Below are 19,780 nucleotides of genomic sequence, written 5' to 3'. Positions count from 1 at the left end.
CCCTTTAAAAAGCAAGCATTCTTCAAGCTGTAATTTTAATTCAAGAACCAAGGGTAAGTTAGGAAGGCATTAATAACTATGCTTATTTTCCTAGGCTCTTTACATCAAACAAAAGTAATTTTTCAGCCCATAAAGCTCATTCTTAAAGATATTTTAACCCTCTGTGTTCATGTGAATCTTTTTGTTAAACCAAAATAGGTTATCGGGAAAAGGGTATAAACTGTACCTAATTCAACTTGAAGAAAGGAAAGCCACGGTACCCTTAAATTGTCAGTTGAGCCATGAGAGCTTGGTCTCATATCAATCTGAGGATGTAGGTAAACACATAAGCTTTCAATTATAATGACTAAAGAACATCACCCCTAAAGTCACCACGTTAATTGCAAACAACCACTCTGGTTTCCTTGACATGCAAGTACTTTATACAAGCTTACACTTTCCAGCTGTAACTGTTTTGAACTTCAGCATTCATATCTTTGCATTTTCAAAGCACTATGCAGTTCCTAATAGTTTTGGACTAGTCAGTCAGTAAACTGGTTCTGTAAAAGTTTTTAATGTATTTCCTTGTTATTTCACTGTTCTGGAAAATTGCTATAGAAGACAAAAGCTTTGCCCCAAAGTTGGTTCTTTATCTCTCCTTTGGTTTGCAAATGGTACAACCGTGTCTGTCTCGGGGAACAAGCACTTTAATTGGGTATTAAAGAGACTAGGTATATGACCCCTTATTGAATATATCCAATATATTGAAAGGGGTTATAAATGCAGATGAGATCTTAGGTGTGTTTACAACCTGTAATAGTACTACAAAAGAAAACAAAGACAACACATTATGATTTCTCATAGAGAATTGCACATTATTTTCAAAGTAATATTGTCCTAATTTAGCATTCATACAAGTCATATTTTATGATTCCAATTCTTTTATTCATGTTTTTTAAGATGCCCCAAGTAAACCTGGTATATAACATTAAAACTACTATAATTCTAATTCTCTATTTTGAACAAAACTTTCGTATATTGAGATTTCTGAAATCAAAGTAGTAAGGTTTTAAAATACAGCTTATTTTATATATATACTGTCACAACCCCTCTCACCTCACAAAACATTAATTTAGTAAATATTTAATATTGAAAATCAGGTATTTATGACTTGGTGCAGTCATGTTATTATAACCAAGTTGGAAATACAAATAGCCTAATTTAATAGGTCCTAGTGTTTGGACATCATGTTTTAATTATAAAAACCCGCTATTAAACACAAATATGCTCTATCTGAAATCTGTTCGGTAAGCGTCAAATTCACATTTAAAGCATATCCATCATGTAATTTATACCTTATCTTCAAAATATACTTATGAAAAAATTCACTACGGCTTAAGTCCTTCACTTTGTCAGATTATCATATAACAACTCACATCTGCTTAACACAATTTTTATCTGTAGTTCTAAGAGTCAGGCTGTATTCAATTGACAATTACAAAGATTGATAATGGGGATGTGAAGTCACTTACAAACAGTGTGAATATCTATTTGGCAACAATCAACAAAATTTTACATAGTTTGACCAAACAAATTCGTGTGCAGATTCATCCAACAGAAATATACAACTGAACCAACATCTAGACACAGAACTCATTGAAATATCGTTGGAAATAGTGACAAATGAAATGAATCTGTGCAGAATAGAGATAACACAGCAGGCCTGAGAATGCTATCCTTAGGAAGATTTGCTTGCAAGGCTAGCTTTTAGCTAGCAGCTGGAACTTGGCTGGTAAACAGTTCCCTATACTGACATAAAAGCTTTCCCTAAATACCCAAACCTGGGTATATGAAGCCATCACGGAACTGATGTACTATACAGACCAGAGCCACACTGCACTGGGATTCAACTTGTTATAAAATAAAATGTCCTTGTTTAACCAATTTTGAAGTGAGGTTTTACTGCTTATAGTCAAAAGTATCCCTGTGGATTTCCACTTTTGTTGGCTTATGTAAGAAGATACTGAAATTGTAGGCCTAAGCCCTGTGTTTATATCCCAGATGCATCACTTACTAACTTTGTGAATGTGGGCAAGACAATTATCCTGAGGTACCATTTCTTCATTGTACAAGTAAAATGGTACCATGCGTTTTATAAGTACTGTTGTGGAAAAATAGAGGGCAATTCACTGTGTTAGCTGTACAATGTTTGTAAACTTTAATGATCAGAAAAGTTCTAGCAAATAACCTGGTATACAACTAGCCAATAACAAACTTACACCTCTAAGTGACCCAACCCTAGAATGTTTAAATCCCAGAAGCTTCACCCAATGCCTATATTATGAAAACTGCCCTATGTATGGACATCTGAAGTCAGTTAGGGAAACATTTGCTTTCAGTAGCAATTGTGACAGCATGAATTCAAATAAATTAAAGTTTTATATGGGTCAGTCAGTACTAGCATTTTGATTTTTAAAAATTAAATATAGACATCACACATTTTCACTCACAGGACATTTGCAGATTTGGGTTTAATGTTCAACCCATACTTTAAATCCCTCAATAATACAATACTGGAAAACTATATGAAGTATAATCAACATTAAGATAGGTTGAGCCAACCACATGACATGGAGACAGTCTGCTATTGGCAGCAAGTTCAAACATGGCTCAAGCAATCTCTATTTAAATGTATGGAAAGAGAAATTACCAGAGAGGCACATTCATGAAGCTATAGAATTTTTCCTGTGCATATTAATTATTCTGTACCTGAGACATACTCTGAAGTTTACATTACTAACCCCTAAGGTTTTATCAGAAATAATCAGTATTCAAGTACTGTACTTACATAATATATTGACTAATCTTACATGTATAAACATGAACACATAAATACATATATCTACACATACACAAACATACATGTATACACACATACAAGTATATATTAGACCAAAGGGAGTTTTAAAACGAGCACTAAGAAATATTTAATTAAGTGCAGTGCAGCAGTAAAAAACAAGCTGTGAACTTCCTAAGTTATTAGTCACATAAGTTATTGGCAATAGAGGTTTCATATATTAAAAAATAAAGCAAATAAAGCAAAAACTTTATTAGACTTAACCATACAATACACAAAATAGTAAATCCACATCATAAACAAATCTACCAGACTACAGATACAAAATAGTCATTTACATGTAATAAACATTAATACTTCAAGAAAAAAAATTTTAAATAAAACAGAATAGTGTTACCAGAACTGTTACATCATGAAAAGTTATAGAAAATAGTAATAATCTGCAAATAACAATTATTTCTATTACACTCCAAATACAAACTTCATCTCTATTTATGCAGATTTCATAAAAGAAAATGTTAAAATTAAGTTTTAAGAGTAAATTCTCACTCTAATTTTTTGTACTTTTATTCTAGAATTATGTTAAGGTGCTGTCATTTCAAAGAAATAACTAGTTTCCCAGAAGAATTATTTTTAATACTGGCAGTCTTCTTGTCCAATACACAAAATATAAATCTTTCCTTCTGTCAGAAAGCCCCAAATTAAAAACTACACCAGGCTCTTCGTTCAGTGTTTTCTTTTCCTCTTGGGTACAATGAACTCTAAAGACATAAAGTTAAAAAAGTCTGTCAGATTTTAAAAAAACAACTGACACTTAAATGATAATACTTAATTGATAATACACATTTAAACTATATAGATGTTCAACTGTTAGAACAAAAACGCCGATGAAGCAAAGATCCAACAAGAAATCTTAAACCTGACATATACATGAATATTTTCTTCAAAATGATATTGCAGTTTAAAACTTACTATCTACACTGAGATAGTGAGACCTCAATCTTACTGCAATATCAATCTATTGAGATAGTGGATCTTAGTCATCCTAAATCTTGCTTAATAATTAAATAGTTATGTTGATGTTGTTTCATATGGGTGTGCCCTACCCAAAATTAGCATGGACCCAGTGTGCCAGATCTGAAAGTTATCTAGGAAAGTGCTAAGAAAGATAAAGTGACTAAGATTTCAATTTCATTTCAATTAAACCTGAAAATGCAACCCAAAACATTAGTGCCATGCATATTTCTGGCTCCCACAGCAAATGCTATAACCAATACTCAAGTAAGTACCCATCTAGGAACAGCTGTGAACCTAAAGGTTACTGATCATTAAAGGCAAAGAAAGTAATAGAAGGCACAAAAACATGAAAATTATGAAGGGTTTAACGAGAATATTTCCCACCAATGAAAAATAAAAGAGGAACAACAGATAAAGGAAAAGAGAAAAAACAAATTAAAAAATTAAGAAGAAAAGAAAACAGATTCCTGTAAGAGAGCAGCAGCCAGGATAAACAGTTCAACAGGCCAATAAAACGTTATTCAGAGGAAAGCAGGCCAGAGATCTCGGAGAGACTTCTTTAAAAAGAGGAACTGACAGTACACCTAATGAGTACCCATACCCATTCATTCATCGTATGCAAGGCCACTTCAAAAAGTTCGTGGAAAAATAGAATTAAAAGATAATGTGAATCTTTTCATGAACTTTTTGAAGTACCCTTGTATTATCATTCATTTTTAAGTATCATAATGAATGGTATGATTAACACAAATTCTCCGATTAGTCAAAGATAAAAAGATCACAAGAACACACAGCCAACTGCCATGCTCTTTGAGGGTTCTGAACTATGATGCTCTATGAGTGTAAGTTTCCTTCATCAATTTGACAAAATTTCATCTGTACCTGTTTCCCTAAAATTTTCATTCTCCTCTTCCTCTTCTGTAATTACAGGCATACTCAGACTTAAAGTTTTATCTTCCTTATGTACGTTCTGCACATTACCTGAAAATAGTTAGAAATATTTGAAAAATGATTTTACATGAAAACAAAGAATATTAATCTTTGAGGAAACATTTTACACAAATGTTACTATTACAACATAAAAATTAGGTGTTTAAAAACAAATTATAATGGTAAAAAGAAATATGCAATCTACAATACACATCTTTTTTTAAGTATTAATATATTCGCATCTGTGCTTTGAATATAGGCTCTAATTTTTCCACTAAAATAAAGAAAATGGAGAAAAGAGGAAAAAAACAAAATTAGCCAAACACAGACACCTTATTCAATATCACACAAACCAGGAGTTATATCTACAGACATTAAGGAATAATCATGTGTGTTACTTCAACTTTATCCAATTAATCACAAATACAAAATTAGCCAAACACAGACACCTTATTCAATATCACACAAACCAGGAGTTAAATCTACAGACATTAAGGAATAATCATGTGTGTTACTTCAACTTTATCCAATTAATCACAAATATAACTTTAAAGTTTAACATTCTTGTTTCTGAATGTAAACACACTTTTTTTGTCACCACATAAACTCTATAAAATATATTCCTCTAGCCATAATTTGCCACTGACATTCCATTTTCAAAAACACTGGAGGTTTTCTACGTCAGCCTTCTGTTGCCTGAAGAAATATCCTAATCAAATTTATCAAATAACACTGTCACATCAGATGTCACTCAGCACACACTTTCCATATCCCAAAAGCAACCCCTATCCACTCTTTATTCCTTCTTCTTCCCAACACTTTGACCACTTAATATGTTGTATATGAATTTGTTTCTTTATAGTCTGCCTCTTCCCATTAGAATGTAAGGGCTACAAGGATAGAGTCTGGTTTGTTTACATGATGATCCCCAGTACCATGGCATATAAAAGTGCATGGCACATGGTAGGGGCTTATCATTTATTTAATAAATAAGTATTTATAAGTTATTAAATGTGGATTTAACTATTTTATAACAACATTTCATAGAGCAGATATGTTAATAAGTACCTGTCAACACAGGATGCAAGAAATTAAACAAAAATGAGTTTAAGCTTTCTGCTCTGAACACATATATGCTGGGGTCTTTATGGGTTGCAGAGTTTACGGAATGAACAGAGAGCTCCAAGACAGAGTTAAGTAAACTGTAGCAATATGCTCCCATTTTAAACACAATGCAAGTTTAATAAAATAATACCAATTTCCTAATAAGTCATTAAAATAGGATTTTACCTTTATCCACAACTCCAAAAGTCTTAAGAGAAATGATTTTTTACATGGTCTTTACTATGATAATCTTTTAGGAAAACTCTCTCCATAGCTAATCATATATCTTTTTTTTTAGACTTTGAACTTAATTTTTTTTCAGTTGTTCACAAAATTATAATTAATATCATCTAACCAAAATTACTAATATTATTCTCCACAATCTTTTAGCCATGCCCATCTATATCAATATTAATGATTTTTTTATAAGTCTGTATTTACAACCCAACGGAATCTATCCAACAATGACAAAGGAAGGATTTCTGAGTTAAAAACTGACTGTTGAGAAACAAAACTTCATTTAGTCACAGGACAATTAACTACATTTTAGAGATCTATTTCTACATTAAGTGAATCTGTGTTCTGTGAAAGACCTTAAGAACAAATATAATGTTTCACCCACCTAGAATGCAGTCAGGAATCAAGAAGTGAGCACATAAACGTTATAACATTTATCTCAAAATCCACATATTAAATAAAGCTCATGAACTTTAGTCACAGGTGCTTTTATCCTCAGGCTTTTATCCAGAATCTAATTTCATTTATTGTACATAAAAATGTAATGAATGACCAACCAGTTTCCTAGACCATTACAGTTTAGAGGCAGCAAAAGGGCAAAAAAAATTGCTACAAGTCTGCACACTGAGAACAGAAAGATACCCACTTACAGTAAATGTCAAAGAAACTATTTAAAAAAAAAAATAAGACATAAGAACTGATATAGTACTGCAGCACAAAGCCATTTAGTATAAACTGTCCCACAAGCTTAAGCTATTTCTTGATAAGATCATTATATTATAAAACCCAGTAAAATAATATGTTCATGATGATAACCATGAGTCATCAGGAGAAAATTAAATTATATTCAGGATACAGTGTTCTAGAAAATGAGAGAGCATAATAAATTTTATTCTAGTATTTTCTAATTATAAAAGTGATAAATGAACACTGTAGAAAACAAGAAACATATAAAGAATGCAACATATTTTAGAACAAAATCAACCAGAACAATTATTTTTAAAAAGTAAATTCTGACATTTTAATCATTAACCTCAATTAGCCACAATACTAAATTCCCAGAGGGTCTCAGACAGATAGTTTTACTATGTTCAAAGCTAATTGTGTGATGCGATTATCATAACAGACCCTTACTTCTTCTCAAAACAAACCATTACTAGACATGCAGCTAGAACACAACTAAGAATAAGCTGACTTAAGTGTATGTCGGCGTAATTTTAGCTCCAGATCCACATTTCCAATTACCTGAGAGGAGCACAGTATAGCAGTTAAAGACTCAACCTTGGGTTCAGACAAACTCTCATTCAAGCCTCAGTTCTGTAACTGAATCAGGTAGGTGACCTTGGACATGTGAGAAAAGTTTGGCAGACAATAAGTGTTACATAAATGGTAACTGCTATAATCTTCACCATCATATCATTACTATTAATGATGTCCTTCCAACAAGATGCATTTTATATTCTAGGAATGGTGAATGTACACAGCAGAAGCTTCAGAAACACAAACAAGTAAATTCAATCAATATGCTGAGCACCTATTTATGTGCCAGACAGCTATTACTGCAGGAATTGAGGCTAGAAAGGCAGATTGGAGCAAATTCTCCCCCAAATGAAATCCTCTCTTGTCATCTATATTTCTCCAACATTAAAGACAACATTCTCCCAGCACTTAGGAATTAAGCACTCTTGTTTCATCCCTCTCCATCAGCCTCCATATTTGGCTCTCATGTCTGTTAGCCTGCTTCTATAATTCCTACAACCACCTGGACAGATATTCACTACTCCTAAACCTGAACTACTGCAACAGCCTTGCACTTAGTGTTCCTATTTTCAATCTGCCCCCACCTACCTACCATACTACTCCCAGATTAATTTTCTTCAAGAACAACATTGGTCATGCCACTTTCTTGCTCAAAAGCTTCAGATGACTCTCCTCTGCCTACCAAATTAAACATAAACTTCTTGATTCCACATTTAAGGCCTGGTCACAATACAATCCTCGACATATTTTTCCAGCATTATTAACAGTTAACTCCTCAACACATCTTTTACCCTCCAGCCAAAATGGACCCCCCCCCGCCTCTAGACTTCCCAGCTACTTTGACTTTTTTCATGCCAGTCCTTCTACTTGTTGTAGCTTATTGTTTATCTTATTTTTTTAGGTCTCTGGATTCTTTCTGATTACTAAAGTAACACATGGTTTCGTATAAAATTCAAACATTACTGCAATTTATGGACTTCAAAGTTTCTAGGTTTCTTCAGTGCTATTTATTGTGTGTTTGTGGTGTGTGTGTATATATATGTTTATTAACAGAAATGGGATCATATTCTTTTTTAAAAAGCCTTTTTCACTAAGCAATGTACCAATTTATTTTGGACATATTTTTATGTCAGGATATATAGAATTCTCTCCAGCTTTTTAATAACTGCAAAGTATTCCTCTGCATGAATTGACAATAACTTTTTTTACCCATTTTCTCAATGTTATACATCTGAGTTGTTTACAGTCTTTGCCAGTTCAAATAATCTTGCAATAAACAGCCTTCTGTGTCTGTCATTTACACAGGATAAATTCCTAGAAATTGAACTGCTAAATTAAAAGACATGCACATTTGAAATTTTGACAGATGATCCCAAGCTGCTCTCTGAAATGGATGTACCAATTTACTCTGCCACTTAAATTCAGAGATTGTATCTCCTCACACTTGCACTATCAATGGGTGTTCAGTTACCTTTAATCTTTGCCAATATAATAAATTACATCAAAATCATGTTTTGATTTACATTTCTTCAATTATTGAGATTACATATCTCTTCTTCTGTGCATTGACTGCTTATATTTTGTGAATAATTTGTTCATGTCCTAAGCCCATTTTTCTTATTAATTTACAAGAGCTCTTCTAAAATTACAAATTTTAACATTATTATGACTGCCACAAATGGTTCTGCGACATCTTTTGCCTTTTATAAAATATGTCTCCTCTTTTTGAAAAACAAACAAACAAAAAACCATGAAATCAAAAATACCTTCTCCACTTTAAGGAAATAAACTTTTGATTAAAGACAAACTATGAAATAATAAGCACTTGGATCTTAATTCACGTTATTACCTCTGCTTCAGAGTATCTGTAATACCTTATGACCTACAAGTAGCTGGCAGCTGAAATACTTAAGCCATGTCCAGAGATCCAAATTTAGATTGTATTTTATTATACTTTATTCTTTCTCATAGGTTAAATCCTCCCTGATACCCTAGGTAAGTGCAATAACAAATCTCAGATGTGCTACAGAGTCTGTACTTAATTTCAGAGTTTACAAAACAACATTTTCAGTAACTACATTAAGTAATGAAATATGGCTAGTGAAGGAAGTGATAGCTCCTAAATTACATGTGGCAAACACTTAAGAAGAAAGGAACTTTCATTTAATTTCTCTCCTTTCCTTTCTTGCACTTGTTCTTCCTTTGTTCCTCAGCCACATTTAAAAAACCTGTTTTTCAGGTGTTTACGAGAGCAGCTCCACCAGCTTATTTCCCTGCTGTGCCTATATGAAGATTGATGATTAATAAAAGTGCTTGTGTGAGTTTCAAAACCTAAGTATCTCTGATACTTCAGAAAATTTTTTTAAATATAATTAAACAATCTTTTCCTCATGTCGTCTGGTTTTGTGTTGGTTTGGTTGTTGGTCAGATTTATTGAATTATTATTAACAAACAATAAAAATCACTATTTTTAATGTACTGATCTCGGAGTTTAGACAAATGCTTAGTTGTACAGTCACCACTGCAATCAAAATACAAAATTTTTCCATCACCCCCAAAATTTCTCTCAAGCCCCTTTGAGGTCAACACCTTCCCCTTCCCCTTGTGCCTAGCGACCACTGATCTGTTTTCTGTTCTTATAGACTTGCCTTTTTAAAAAATATCATATACTTGTAAATAGAATCCTATAGTATGTAGTCTTTTGTATCTGACTTCTTTCACTCACAGCAATGCATGTGAGATTCATCCATGCTGTTACACGTACTACTAGTTCCTTTATTGCTGAGTAGTATTGCATTGTATGGATATACCACAGTTTGGTTATCCAAATACCAGTTGAAGGATATTTAGGCTATTGGCAATTTTTGCAATTACGAATAAACCACCATAAACTTTATGTACAAATTTTTGTGTGAACATAAGTGTTCATTTCTCTTGAATAAATACCGAGGAACAGGATTTCTGGTTAATATGGGAAGTATATGTTTAACTTTTAAAGACTGCCAGCTTTCCAAAGTGACTAGATTCCCAACAAATATCATATAAAGGTTCCACTTGTTCCAAATCCTCATCAGCTTTTGTCTTTTAATTTATATGTGTATCAGATAACACACTGTCTTGATTTCTGAAGCCTTATAGTTAATTTTCAAAACTGTTTTGGCCACTCTACTTGCTTTTCATTTCCATATATACTTAAAAATAAGCTTGTTAATTTATACAAAATAACCTTGTTGGGATTTTTTACTGGGATTGCACTGACTCTATAGAACAATTTGGTATAAACTGACATCTTAATATTGGGTCTTCCAATCCATAAAAACCATGTATCTCTCCATGGTCATCTTTGATTTCTTTTTTTAGGTCTTCTTTGATTTCTTTCACCATTATTTTGTAGTTTTCAGCATACAGATTCTGTACATATTTTGTTACCTATACATGTAAGTAATTTGTGTTTTTGTTGTTATTGCATTTTTAAAAATTGCAATTTCTAATTACTCATTGTTAGTGTAGAGAAATATTAACCCTGTACCTTGTGACCTTTCTAAATCCCATTATTAGTTCTGGTAGCTATTTTGTAGATTTCGGGGGATTTCTATGTAAAAATTAATTTCATTTGAAAACAGACACAGTATTACTTCTTCCTTTCCAATCTGAATGTCTATTATATCCTTTTCTTGCCTTACTACACTGGCTAGGACCTCCAGTATAATGTTCAATAGGAGCAATTCAAGTGGGTGTTCTTCCCCTATTCTAAATTTTAGGAAGAAGGCATGATTTCACCATTAACTACGATGTTAGCTATTGTTTTTCACAGAAGTCCTTTATTAGATTGAGGAAGTTCCCTTCTAATCCTCATTTTCTCAAAGTTTTTGTCATGAATAAATGCTGGGTTTTGTCAAATATTTTGTCCTTATCTACTAAAATGAACACATTGTTCTTCCCCTTTATTCTGCTAATATGATGAATTACATTGGTTTATTTTCTTGTCTTAAGCCAACCTTATATTCCTGAGATAAATGCTATTTGCTCATAATATATTGCCTTTTCAATGTATTGATGGATTCAATTTACTAATATTTTATAAAGATTTTTTCGTGTATGTTCATGAGGGATATTGGTCTTTAGTGTTCTTTTCTCTCAATGCCAATAGCCCTCTTGTATTTTCTGAAAGAATCTGTATAGGACTGACATTATTTCTTTCTTAAATGTTTGCTAAAATTTCCAGTGAAGTTGTCTGGGAATTTATTTAACAGTTATAGGAATATTCAGATTTTCTATTTTTCCCTGTCAATTTTGTAAACTTGTATCTTTTAATAAATCTATCCATTTTATTTAAGCTACCTTGCTGGCATAAAATAATTCACAATTTTTCCTTATTAACCTTTTAATCTCTGTAAGATCCATAGTGGTATCCTTTACATTACCAGAATTTTTGTTCCTATTTTTTTTTCAGGTAATTGTCTTTACAATATTTTTTAGGCATAAAATCATTATCATTCTCAAAATCATGATAACTGTGTAGCCTCTCTTTCTGATGTACCTCACTTCACTATCCTATCTAATTATCTCATTTTACAGTCCTGTCTAATTACAGTTACTAGCTCTCCAAGAAAAATATAAATAAAACTGTGATATGTTTAATGCATTACCATTAAACATAGGTGGTTTGTGGTCTAATACACACACACAGACTGTTTTAAAACTAGATTAAATTAGTAACCTTCTGTTTCTTTTAGACTATGGTACCTGGGTGAAATGTGGCCCACTACCTGCTTTGTAAATACAGTTTTATTGAAACACAGCCACACTCATTTGTTTTTGTATTATCTATAGCTACTTTCACATTACAATGGCAGAGCTGAATAGTGTGAGAGAAACTGTAAAGGACCACAAAGCCTAAAATATTTACTATCTGGTCCTTTATAGAAACAGTTTGCTGACTCCTTGATTTGGAGGATTTTTTTTTTTAATCAACAATGGATGCTGAATATTATCAAATGTCTTCTTTGGTAGGTATTAAAAGGAATTCACATTTTCCACTTTAACTGTTTTATAATGGTAAATTACATTAACAGATTCCAAACAACTGCACCCTGCTTGCCTCCTGGAATAACACTTAATCAAGGTGTTTCATATCTGGGATTTAGATACATGATTCATGATTTTTTCAGTAATACCTAAGTGAATTTGGTCTAACAGTTCTCCTCACAGTATCTGCTAATTTTGAAAAAACAAGTAGAAAATTTTCCTTATGAAGTTATTTCTTGATCACCCTTAACAAATAATAGTATCTCCTCCTCTGAATTCCCAGTATACTTCAAGCACCTGTTACAGCACTTAATCATATCAGGAATATATTAACAGTATTTAAAAATTTAATTCTCCCTCCCCTGCAACATAAAAAGAAAAAAAAAATGCTTAAAGGCTGCAACTTATCTTCATATACTTCCTGCAGTAGCTAAGAATGTGTTTTGTATTAGGTATTATCTGCATCAATAAATATTTACTCATGTTTCTAATGCTTTTTCTTCCGTTAAGCCTACTAATCAAATTCCAACTTTATGTACGGTGAATATACATTATTTGTGTAATTTTTAAAAGTCAAACTATTAAAATATATAATCATTCCTTTTAAATGATCTACCAAATACCAAAGGTAATTTTACAGATACACAATTTCAAAAGAAAAGCAGTGGCAGTTTCATTAATACAGCTCAAGGGAAATATAGTTTATAAAATACATTACTTATGATACTTTATTCTATACATAAGTTTGATTCACACACAAAAATTACTAATAAAGTAGGCATTGGATAACTATAGACTGTTTCTGTAACTATCTAGCTGTATTATTTTGGACAAGTTATCTAATCTGTATGGGCCTAAATTTCATCATCTATAAAATGATAAATTTGATATGACTGCTAGAGATCCTTTCAGCAAAAAGATTTTGAAAATCTAAAATAATTTATTTTTAATATTAAATCTCACAATGTTCTCAAACAAGTTCTAATCCTTCTTGATAAAGAAATAAAGATAAAGGGAAGCTGTAAGGAAGACCCATTCTCCCTTATTGAGTAAGACTTTAAAAAGTTACCTTTGTTTCTGGAAGACATCTTCCTTCCTGCTGATTTTGATGTTTCTTTGTTTCTTTTTTTCCTAGTTGCTTTGATTTGTCTTTGACCAGATGCAGAATCAGAGTCAGAAGAGTCAAGTTTGACTTGCCGATGCCTTCTTGATTTGGATGCCTTAAGAGTTAAAAATCCAATTAACCACAATTAATTATAAAATGAATTCAACTGTTAGATAATTTACACAAAGACAAAATACACAAAGATGAGGAAAGATTTACAGAAATACTTGTCATAAAGTACTTTACTACTACACTGGCTTGCTTAATATAATTACTTGTGCCACGTACATAGTCTTTACAACATGAAAAGGATTCTGCAGCGCTAATCACCATCTACTCATACTCGGTTAAAATACAGTGGTTCTGTTACCTGGCATGGCTGGGAATGGAGGTATAGAGGCAAATACTATTTTAATCCTATTCTTAACATTCTATCCTCCCTTTCTTCTAATAATAACTTTACTTTCCACAGCACCACTATGTGGTTTCAGTCTATTTCATACTTGGCTCCAAGTATGATCATATGTCCCAGATCTGGCCAAAATGAGTTGCACATCCCCATGGCCACGGTGATTTCTCCAAGGGTGGGCATGTGATCTATATCATAGATAACAGAACTCTACTTAGAACTATTTAACTATTAGGAAGGAAAATTTCTCTCCAATGAATCTAAACCAGAGCACATGCAAAGCTGAAGCTATGACAAACAGAACTTAAAGACGGTGAAGGGGGCTGGCCAGTTAGTTCAGCTGGTTAGAGTGTGGTGCTGATAACACCAAGGGCCAGGGTTCAGTTCCTGAACTGGCTAGCCCTCTTCACTGTCCTTAAGTGCTATTTACAACAGCTTCAGCCTTATATGTTTTCCCTGAGTCAGTGAAGGTATCAAATGGAAGGTGGGAAATAGAAGGCCAGTCCTAAAGAAATCTGTGTGTCTGAAGCCAGCTAGCCAAAGCACTTTTTAGTTACATCAGTCAATAAATTTCCTTATTTGTTTAAGCAAAGAGTTTTCAGTTAATGTATATGCAGTACAGGTATTAACAATTCTTAAAAAGCAACCATGTAGTATATGTCAATTGTACTTCAATAAAGGGAAAAAAACAACCCAACCAAGCAATGACTTACACATATCAATTTATGGGGAACATAATTTAATTGTTTAATGATTTAAAAATTATTTCATAATGCTTTAAGATATACGTTAAACACCAATTAGTGTCATATTATATGAGAGTACTTAAAACGTTCATGAAAAAATAGAGTTAAACGATAATAGGAATCTTCCCAGACATATTTCCCAAATATGTAACACCTAACTAATCTAGAGTTACTTTTAATTTTTTTATTCATCACTTCTTATTTCTACAACCAGAAAATAAAAGTACACTATTTCCAAGAGAATAAACATATTCTTAGAGTCATGAAAAAAAAAACAAGGAAAAAACCTGGGATTAAACACATGAATTTATTACTGCTCCCTCCTGAAAACTCACTAAAATGACAGTAGGGAAATAAAAATGCATAAATCAACAAAAAACAGAGATAAGAGAAAACACAAATATAAATAAAGCAACAAAATTTTGGAAGATGGAAAGGGAAAAGTGAGCAGCAGCAGCTGACTTAACAGAATGAAGAAGGCTGAAACCTAATTGCCTGCACTGAGGAAGTTAGTAAAAACAAGCTGGTCCAAGTGGATTGGGAACTGAAGTCATCAGAAATGGGACTAAAAAAAGTTAGATGTAATGAAAACCGACATAGCGACTAGTGTCCCATTGCCCAAACTCAAAGTTAGGCAACTAACTTCCTCCTGTGTAGAAAACAGGTTGCTTGCTCTCTGGAGGGGCTAAACCAGAGAGGCTGTATGTAGGCTTAAGGAAACTGGTGCAGCTGAGGAAAGGGATGAAGTCTCTTACTGAAAATACGAAGGTACAGTGAAGCCAGCGTAAAGATAGTGAGCCTCTTGGATGGTTCTCCTGTAGGCTCCCAAAACATTGGCAATAAGGCTTATTTCCCACCCTTCTCCCTCAGACAAGTGAACAGAAGACTGCTCTCTGGTAAAAATGACTAGATCAAGAAAAAGAACTGTAGAAATTAAAAAAGATGTATCACCTCTTGACCACTCTTAAATATGAATAGACATCTGAGGACCTTCAATCATTTGGGAAAAAAAGCCAACAAAATGGAATACAGAAATCAAAATAAACAGGAAAAAAAAAAATCCTCAGAAGAAATGGGAGGAAACTTCAAAAAAACTGTAGTTAATATCCTTAAGGAGAAAAAGACACTGCACTGTGAAAAAAGAAATATACATTTTATAAAGTAAGAAAAGAAACATTCAGAGAACAAGAAAAATTCTTAGTAATAAAAAAAGTCAGCAGAATTAAAAAAACAATATAATAGTTCATAAGATAAAGCTTAAGAAATCTCCCTAAAAACAGAAAAAGAGACAGAGACTGAAAATAGAAGAGAAAAATAAGAAAATTAAAGTTCAAGGAAAGAGAAAATGCAGTAAAGAATACTATTAAAGAAACAATACAAAAAATTCCTCAGAACTGAAGAATATCAGATTGAAAGCATGGCCACCACGAGTGCTAAGGACAATGAATGAAAAAGATCTGCACCAAGCTACCTTGTCATGAAATTTCAGAATTCTAGGGATAGAGAGCAAACCCTAAAACCTTCCAGGATCAGGAATACTAGAAACCGGATGATAATAAAGAAAAGGGTATCAAATTCTAGGTAAATAGAAGAAATAGCTTTAAGACAAAAAGGTGAAGAAGGCTGCCTCCCAAGGTCAGGAACACAAGAGCAGGACGTGGCAGAGCGGGGAGCTGCTGGGCTACATACTCTCTGTAGTATTATTTGCCTTACTAATCTATATACATGTATTACTTACATGAAAAATTAAAATGCAATTTAAAAAGCATCCAGTCAATTTCCAAATTACTTTATTAAAGAAATAACTTACCTGAAAAACAACTGAAAAGGCCTTTGATTTTATTTTTGCTAATGATTCTGCCCTTTCACATCTCTGGAATTAAAATACACAAAAAGGAAAAAATGTTAAAACACACAAACGTTAGGTAAAATTATGAATACCCAAGTATTTGTTATCAGAAGTAAGATTTGAGACAAAAGGTAGGGTTTAAAAGAAACTAACATTTATTGGGCACATATTGAGTACAGACATAAATCCGCACTGCATTCTCTAGCAGACATAGCAGGTGCCACAATACCATCCCCACAGCTACTGATCATTTTCATTCAGGATTTAAGGAGGATAAAATGAACGAAAGCCTTGGTGATCAGGCAGAGCCCTTGACTGCCATTCCCTCCTCCTCTGCCTATACCCAAAAACAGCTCCTTGTCTCTCACCCACCAAGAGGGATGAAAACTCTGGAGGCAGGAAGCAGTAAATAGTAGCCTGGGCTCCACACTGGTTGAAAGGCTAACCAAGTGGGAAAAGACATATTACAAAAGCTTTTCCCTGCCCCTCTAAGGTGTGAGCGTAGCTTCTACCCTGCTGAAAACTGTTAACACCCTGATTTCCAACCTACACTTGATGTGGTCTTTCACAAGGTTTCCAGTAAAGAACAAACTACCTTTTCAGAGAACCATGATTCAGAATTTTCTCTGATATTTATTATAATACTGACAAAGGGTCATAATGCTTAGTATACAGATTCAAAGCCACATATAAAATGAAAAAAAAAACTAACCAAACTACTGCCCTATAAGCAATCATATAGCAAAGTTTTCTGACCTCTGATTCTTGCGAACTTCCTTCCCTCTTTTCTTCTCCATCTTTAATTTTTGATTTTAAGGATGGATTCTAAAACTAACCAAACTACTGCCCTATAAGCAATCATATAGCAAAGTTTTCTGACCTCTGATTCTTGTGAACTTCCTTCCCTCTTTTCTTCTCCATCTTTAATTTTTGATTTTAAGGATGGATTCTAAAAGAGCAAAAAGTTACTTCATATATACAAATATACAGATTTACAATTCAACTTCAGAACAATGAGAATCCATTAATTACTGAAAAACTAAAAGATCATTTCACATTATTGCAACATGGTTCACCTGTCATTAATATCAGTTAGGTTTCAGAATAGTTCTAAAATACATCAATAAAATGCTTAAAGCCTCCTACGTAAGGAAAGCATGCACTTTAAGTGATGCTATGAAAATCTGTTTATTCTCCTTTCCTTTGGGTTTTCAGAGAACTTAATAATGCTCAGTAAAGAGAGTTTATGCGCTAAAAGAGAACACTAATAGATTTTTACATTAAATGCCTGGGTCATTTGTGTAACCTATTTGTAGCACTTAAAGTATTCAAACATTCTAAAACTTGTTATCTCTCACTAAATAAATGTGCGTAGACAGATTTTTACATTAAATGCCTGGGTCATTTGTGTAACCTATTTGCAGCACTTAAAGTATTCAAACATTCTAAAACTTGTTATCTCTCACTAAATAAATGTGCGTAGAGGAATCAAATTATTTTCTTCTCCCCAAGACTGTCATCTTCTTATCACTTTCTTTGTCTGAAAATTTCTTAAAATTAAGTTTTAAGCCAACTTCCTTCAAATAATGGAAAGCCAAAACGTGGCAAATTTTTCTAAAAGACAATATATAGATATCTATATAGAATTTGTGAAAACACTAACACATTATCAGACATACAGTAAATAAACAAAAATTGCTTATTTTTTACTTTTACTTTTTACTGAAAAATTTACTAAAATAAGATGGAGTAGTAGTTTCAAAGGTGAATTTAGCAAGGCTGGCCTTTAGGTTTCCAGAGTAAAATGTTTCTGTAGCTCAAAAGGTTACAGTGAGCAGCTCTAGCATCAATACTTTGTTTAAGAAAACTAAACTGAAGATTTATGTTGATGAGTCTTGAAAATGGATAAACCACATCAGGTAGGGAATATGGTAAACAGAGAAGCACATGCCCTGCCACAGTGGGAGAAGTCACCACCCAGGTCCATCTGCTGCCATGTAGGAAAGTGGAACCAGCGTTATGAGACCTTCTGATTTTTCAGAGAAGTTAGATGTCTGGAATTTTAGATGAAGTCCACAAATATTTAAATTTTGGTAATTCAAATTTTAAAAACAATGTTAGGATCAACTCTGTGCCAAACAAAACACATCTGTGTGCAGGATTTGGCCCAAAGACCACCAGTGTGCGACCCCTGGAAAATGCGAAATTATAAAGATTATAATAAATCTGTGGTATAACAAGATTACTTACTCCTCTACAAAAATATTTGTATACTCCATATGTAAGGTTAAATAACATCACATCACTAATAAGTGGCAAAGGCGGAACTAGAAAAGTAAAGCCCTCTAACTCTTATCTCCACAGGAATATAGCCACTAAACTAGGATGCCTCTCAACATTTCCATCCATGTCTAAACGTTCATGTTTAATGCAAAGGTAAGGTACCAAGCAATTACATACCTGTCTATCTTTGTGCCACTGCTGATGCTCCAAAACTATGTTCTTAATATTGTCAAAAAAATCATCCTTTATCAAGCTGAGCGCTTTGTCTGGCTTGGACTTATCAGCTGAAATTATATGTTTCATTCTCTGATAATGATCATGAACATTTAGCATTTCCTGAAAGTGAAAAGATGAGTCCTTTATTTCAATATTTGAGGAGAAACATACAGACAAAACCAGTGCAAAATAAGATCATGTTCCAAAGTGACTATGAGTTGATAGGAAATAACATGCTACAGTATATTGAAAATAACATAATCATGTAAGCAAAACAGTAAAACTTATTAATGAAGAGGCTGCTTTCCAGAGGTATGGATTCACTGATTTCAACTCAAGAAGCATTAACTAAGATACACTGTTATGGGGAGACACTGGGGAAAAACCAATTAGTTAACACAGAACATTCTGGTATATAACAAAAATTATTTGTAGCATAAAGTATCATTAAATATCACTACTGATAACTAAGATCATATCTTACATCATAATATTACATCAAGAATATTTACATCATTCTTTATACTCTGCTGGAAATACTTATACTACTCTCACCCAACCCTCCACAGAAATCCCACAGACTGTGTGCCCATCCCCATAAGCTTCACCACTACTCCAGTGATAAGATTCAGGATTAAAAGAAATAAAGGGTGGAGCCGGCCCGGTGGCGCACTGCTATAGTGCGCCACTTGGGAAGCACGGTGGTGCTCCCGCTGAGGGTTCGGATCCCACGTACAGACCGGTTCCCGCTCACTGGCTG

At 33.2% G+C, this 19,780-nt stretch overlaps 1 protein-coding gene across 1 annotated transcript in view; it reads right to left on the bottom strand.

The window, feature by feature from the left end:
- Window positions 1-902: 902 nt before the first annotated feature.
- The window catches only part of SNAPC1 (small nuclear RNA activating complex, polypeptide 1, 43kDa), a 29,007-nt gene continuing 10,129 nt past the window's right edge, over window positions 903-19,780 (bottom strand). Inside the window, exons 5-10 of the mRNA XM_008566117.1 lie at window positions 18,982-19,140; window positions 17,402-17,470; window positions 16,483-16,545; window positions 13,482-13,632; window positions 4,736-4,834; window positions 903-3,597 (exon numbers count right to left, since the gene is read on the bottom strand). Of these exons, the coding sequence (XP_008564339.1) occupies window positions 3,563-3,597; window positions 4,736-4,834; window positions 13,482-13,632; window positions 16,483-16,545; window positions 17,402-17,470; window positions 18,982-19,140 (576 nt within the window). The 3' untranslated portion in view covers window positions 903-3,562. The remainder of the gene's footprint in view (window positions 3,598-4,735; window positions 4,835-13,481; window positions 13,633-16,482; window positions 16,546-17,401; window positions 17,471-18,981; window positions 19,141-19,780) is intronic.

This window comes from Galeopterus variegatus, unplaced genomic scaffold (assembly GCF_000696425.1).
Source record: "Galeopterus variegatus unplaced genomic scaffold, G_variegatus-3.0.2 Scaffold221, whole genome shotgun sequence".
NCBI lineage: Eukaryota > Metazoa > Chordata > Mammalia > Dermoptera > Cynocephalidae > Galeopterus > Galeopterus variegatus.
The sequence above is the reverse complement of the archived record's forward strand: the minus strand, read 5'-3'. Positions and strand labels throughout refer to the sequence as shown.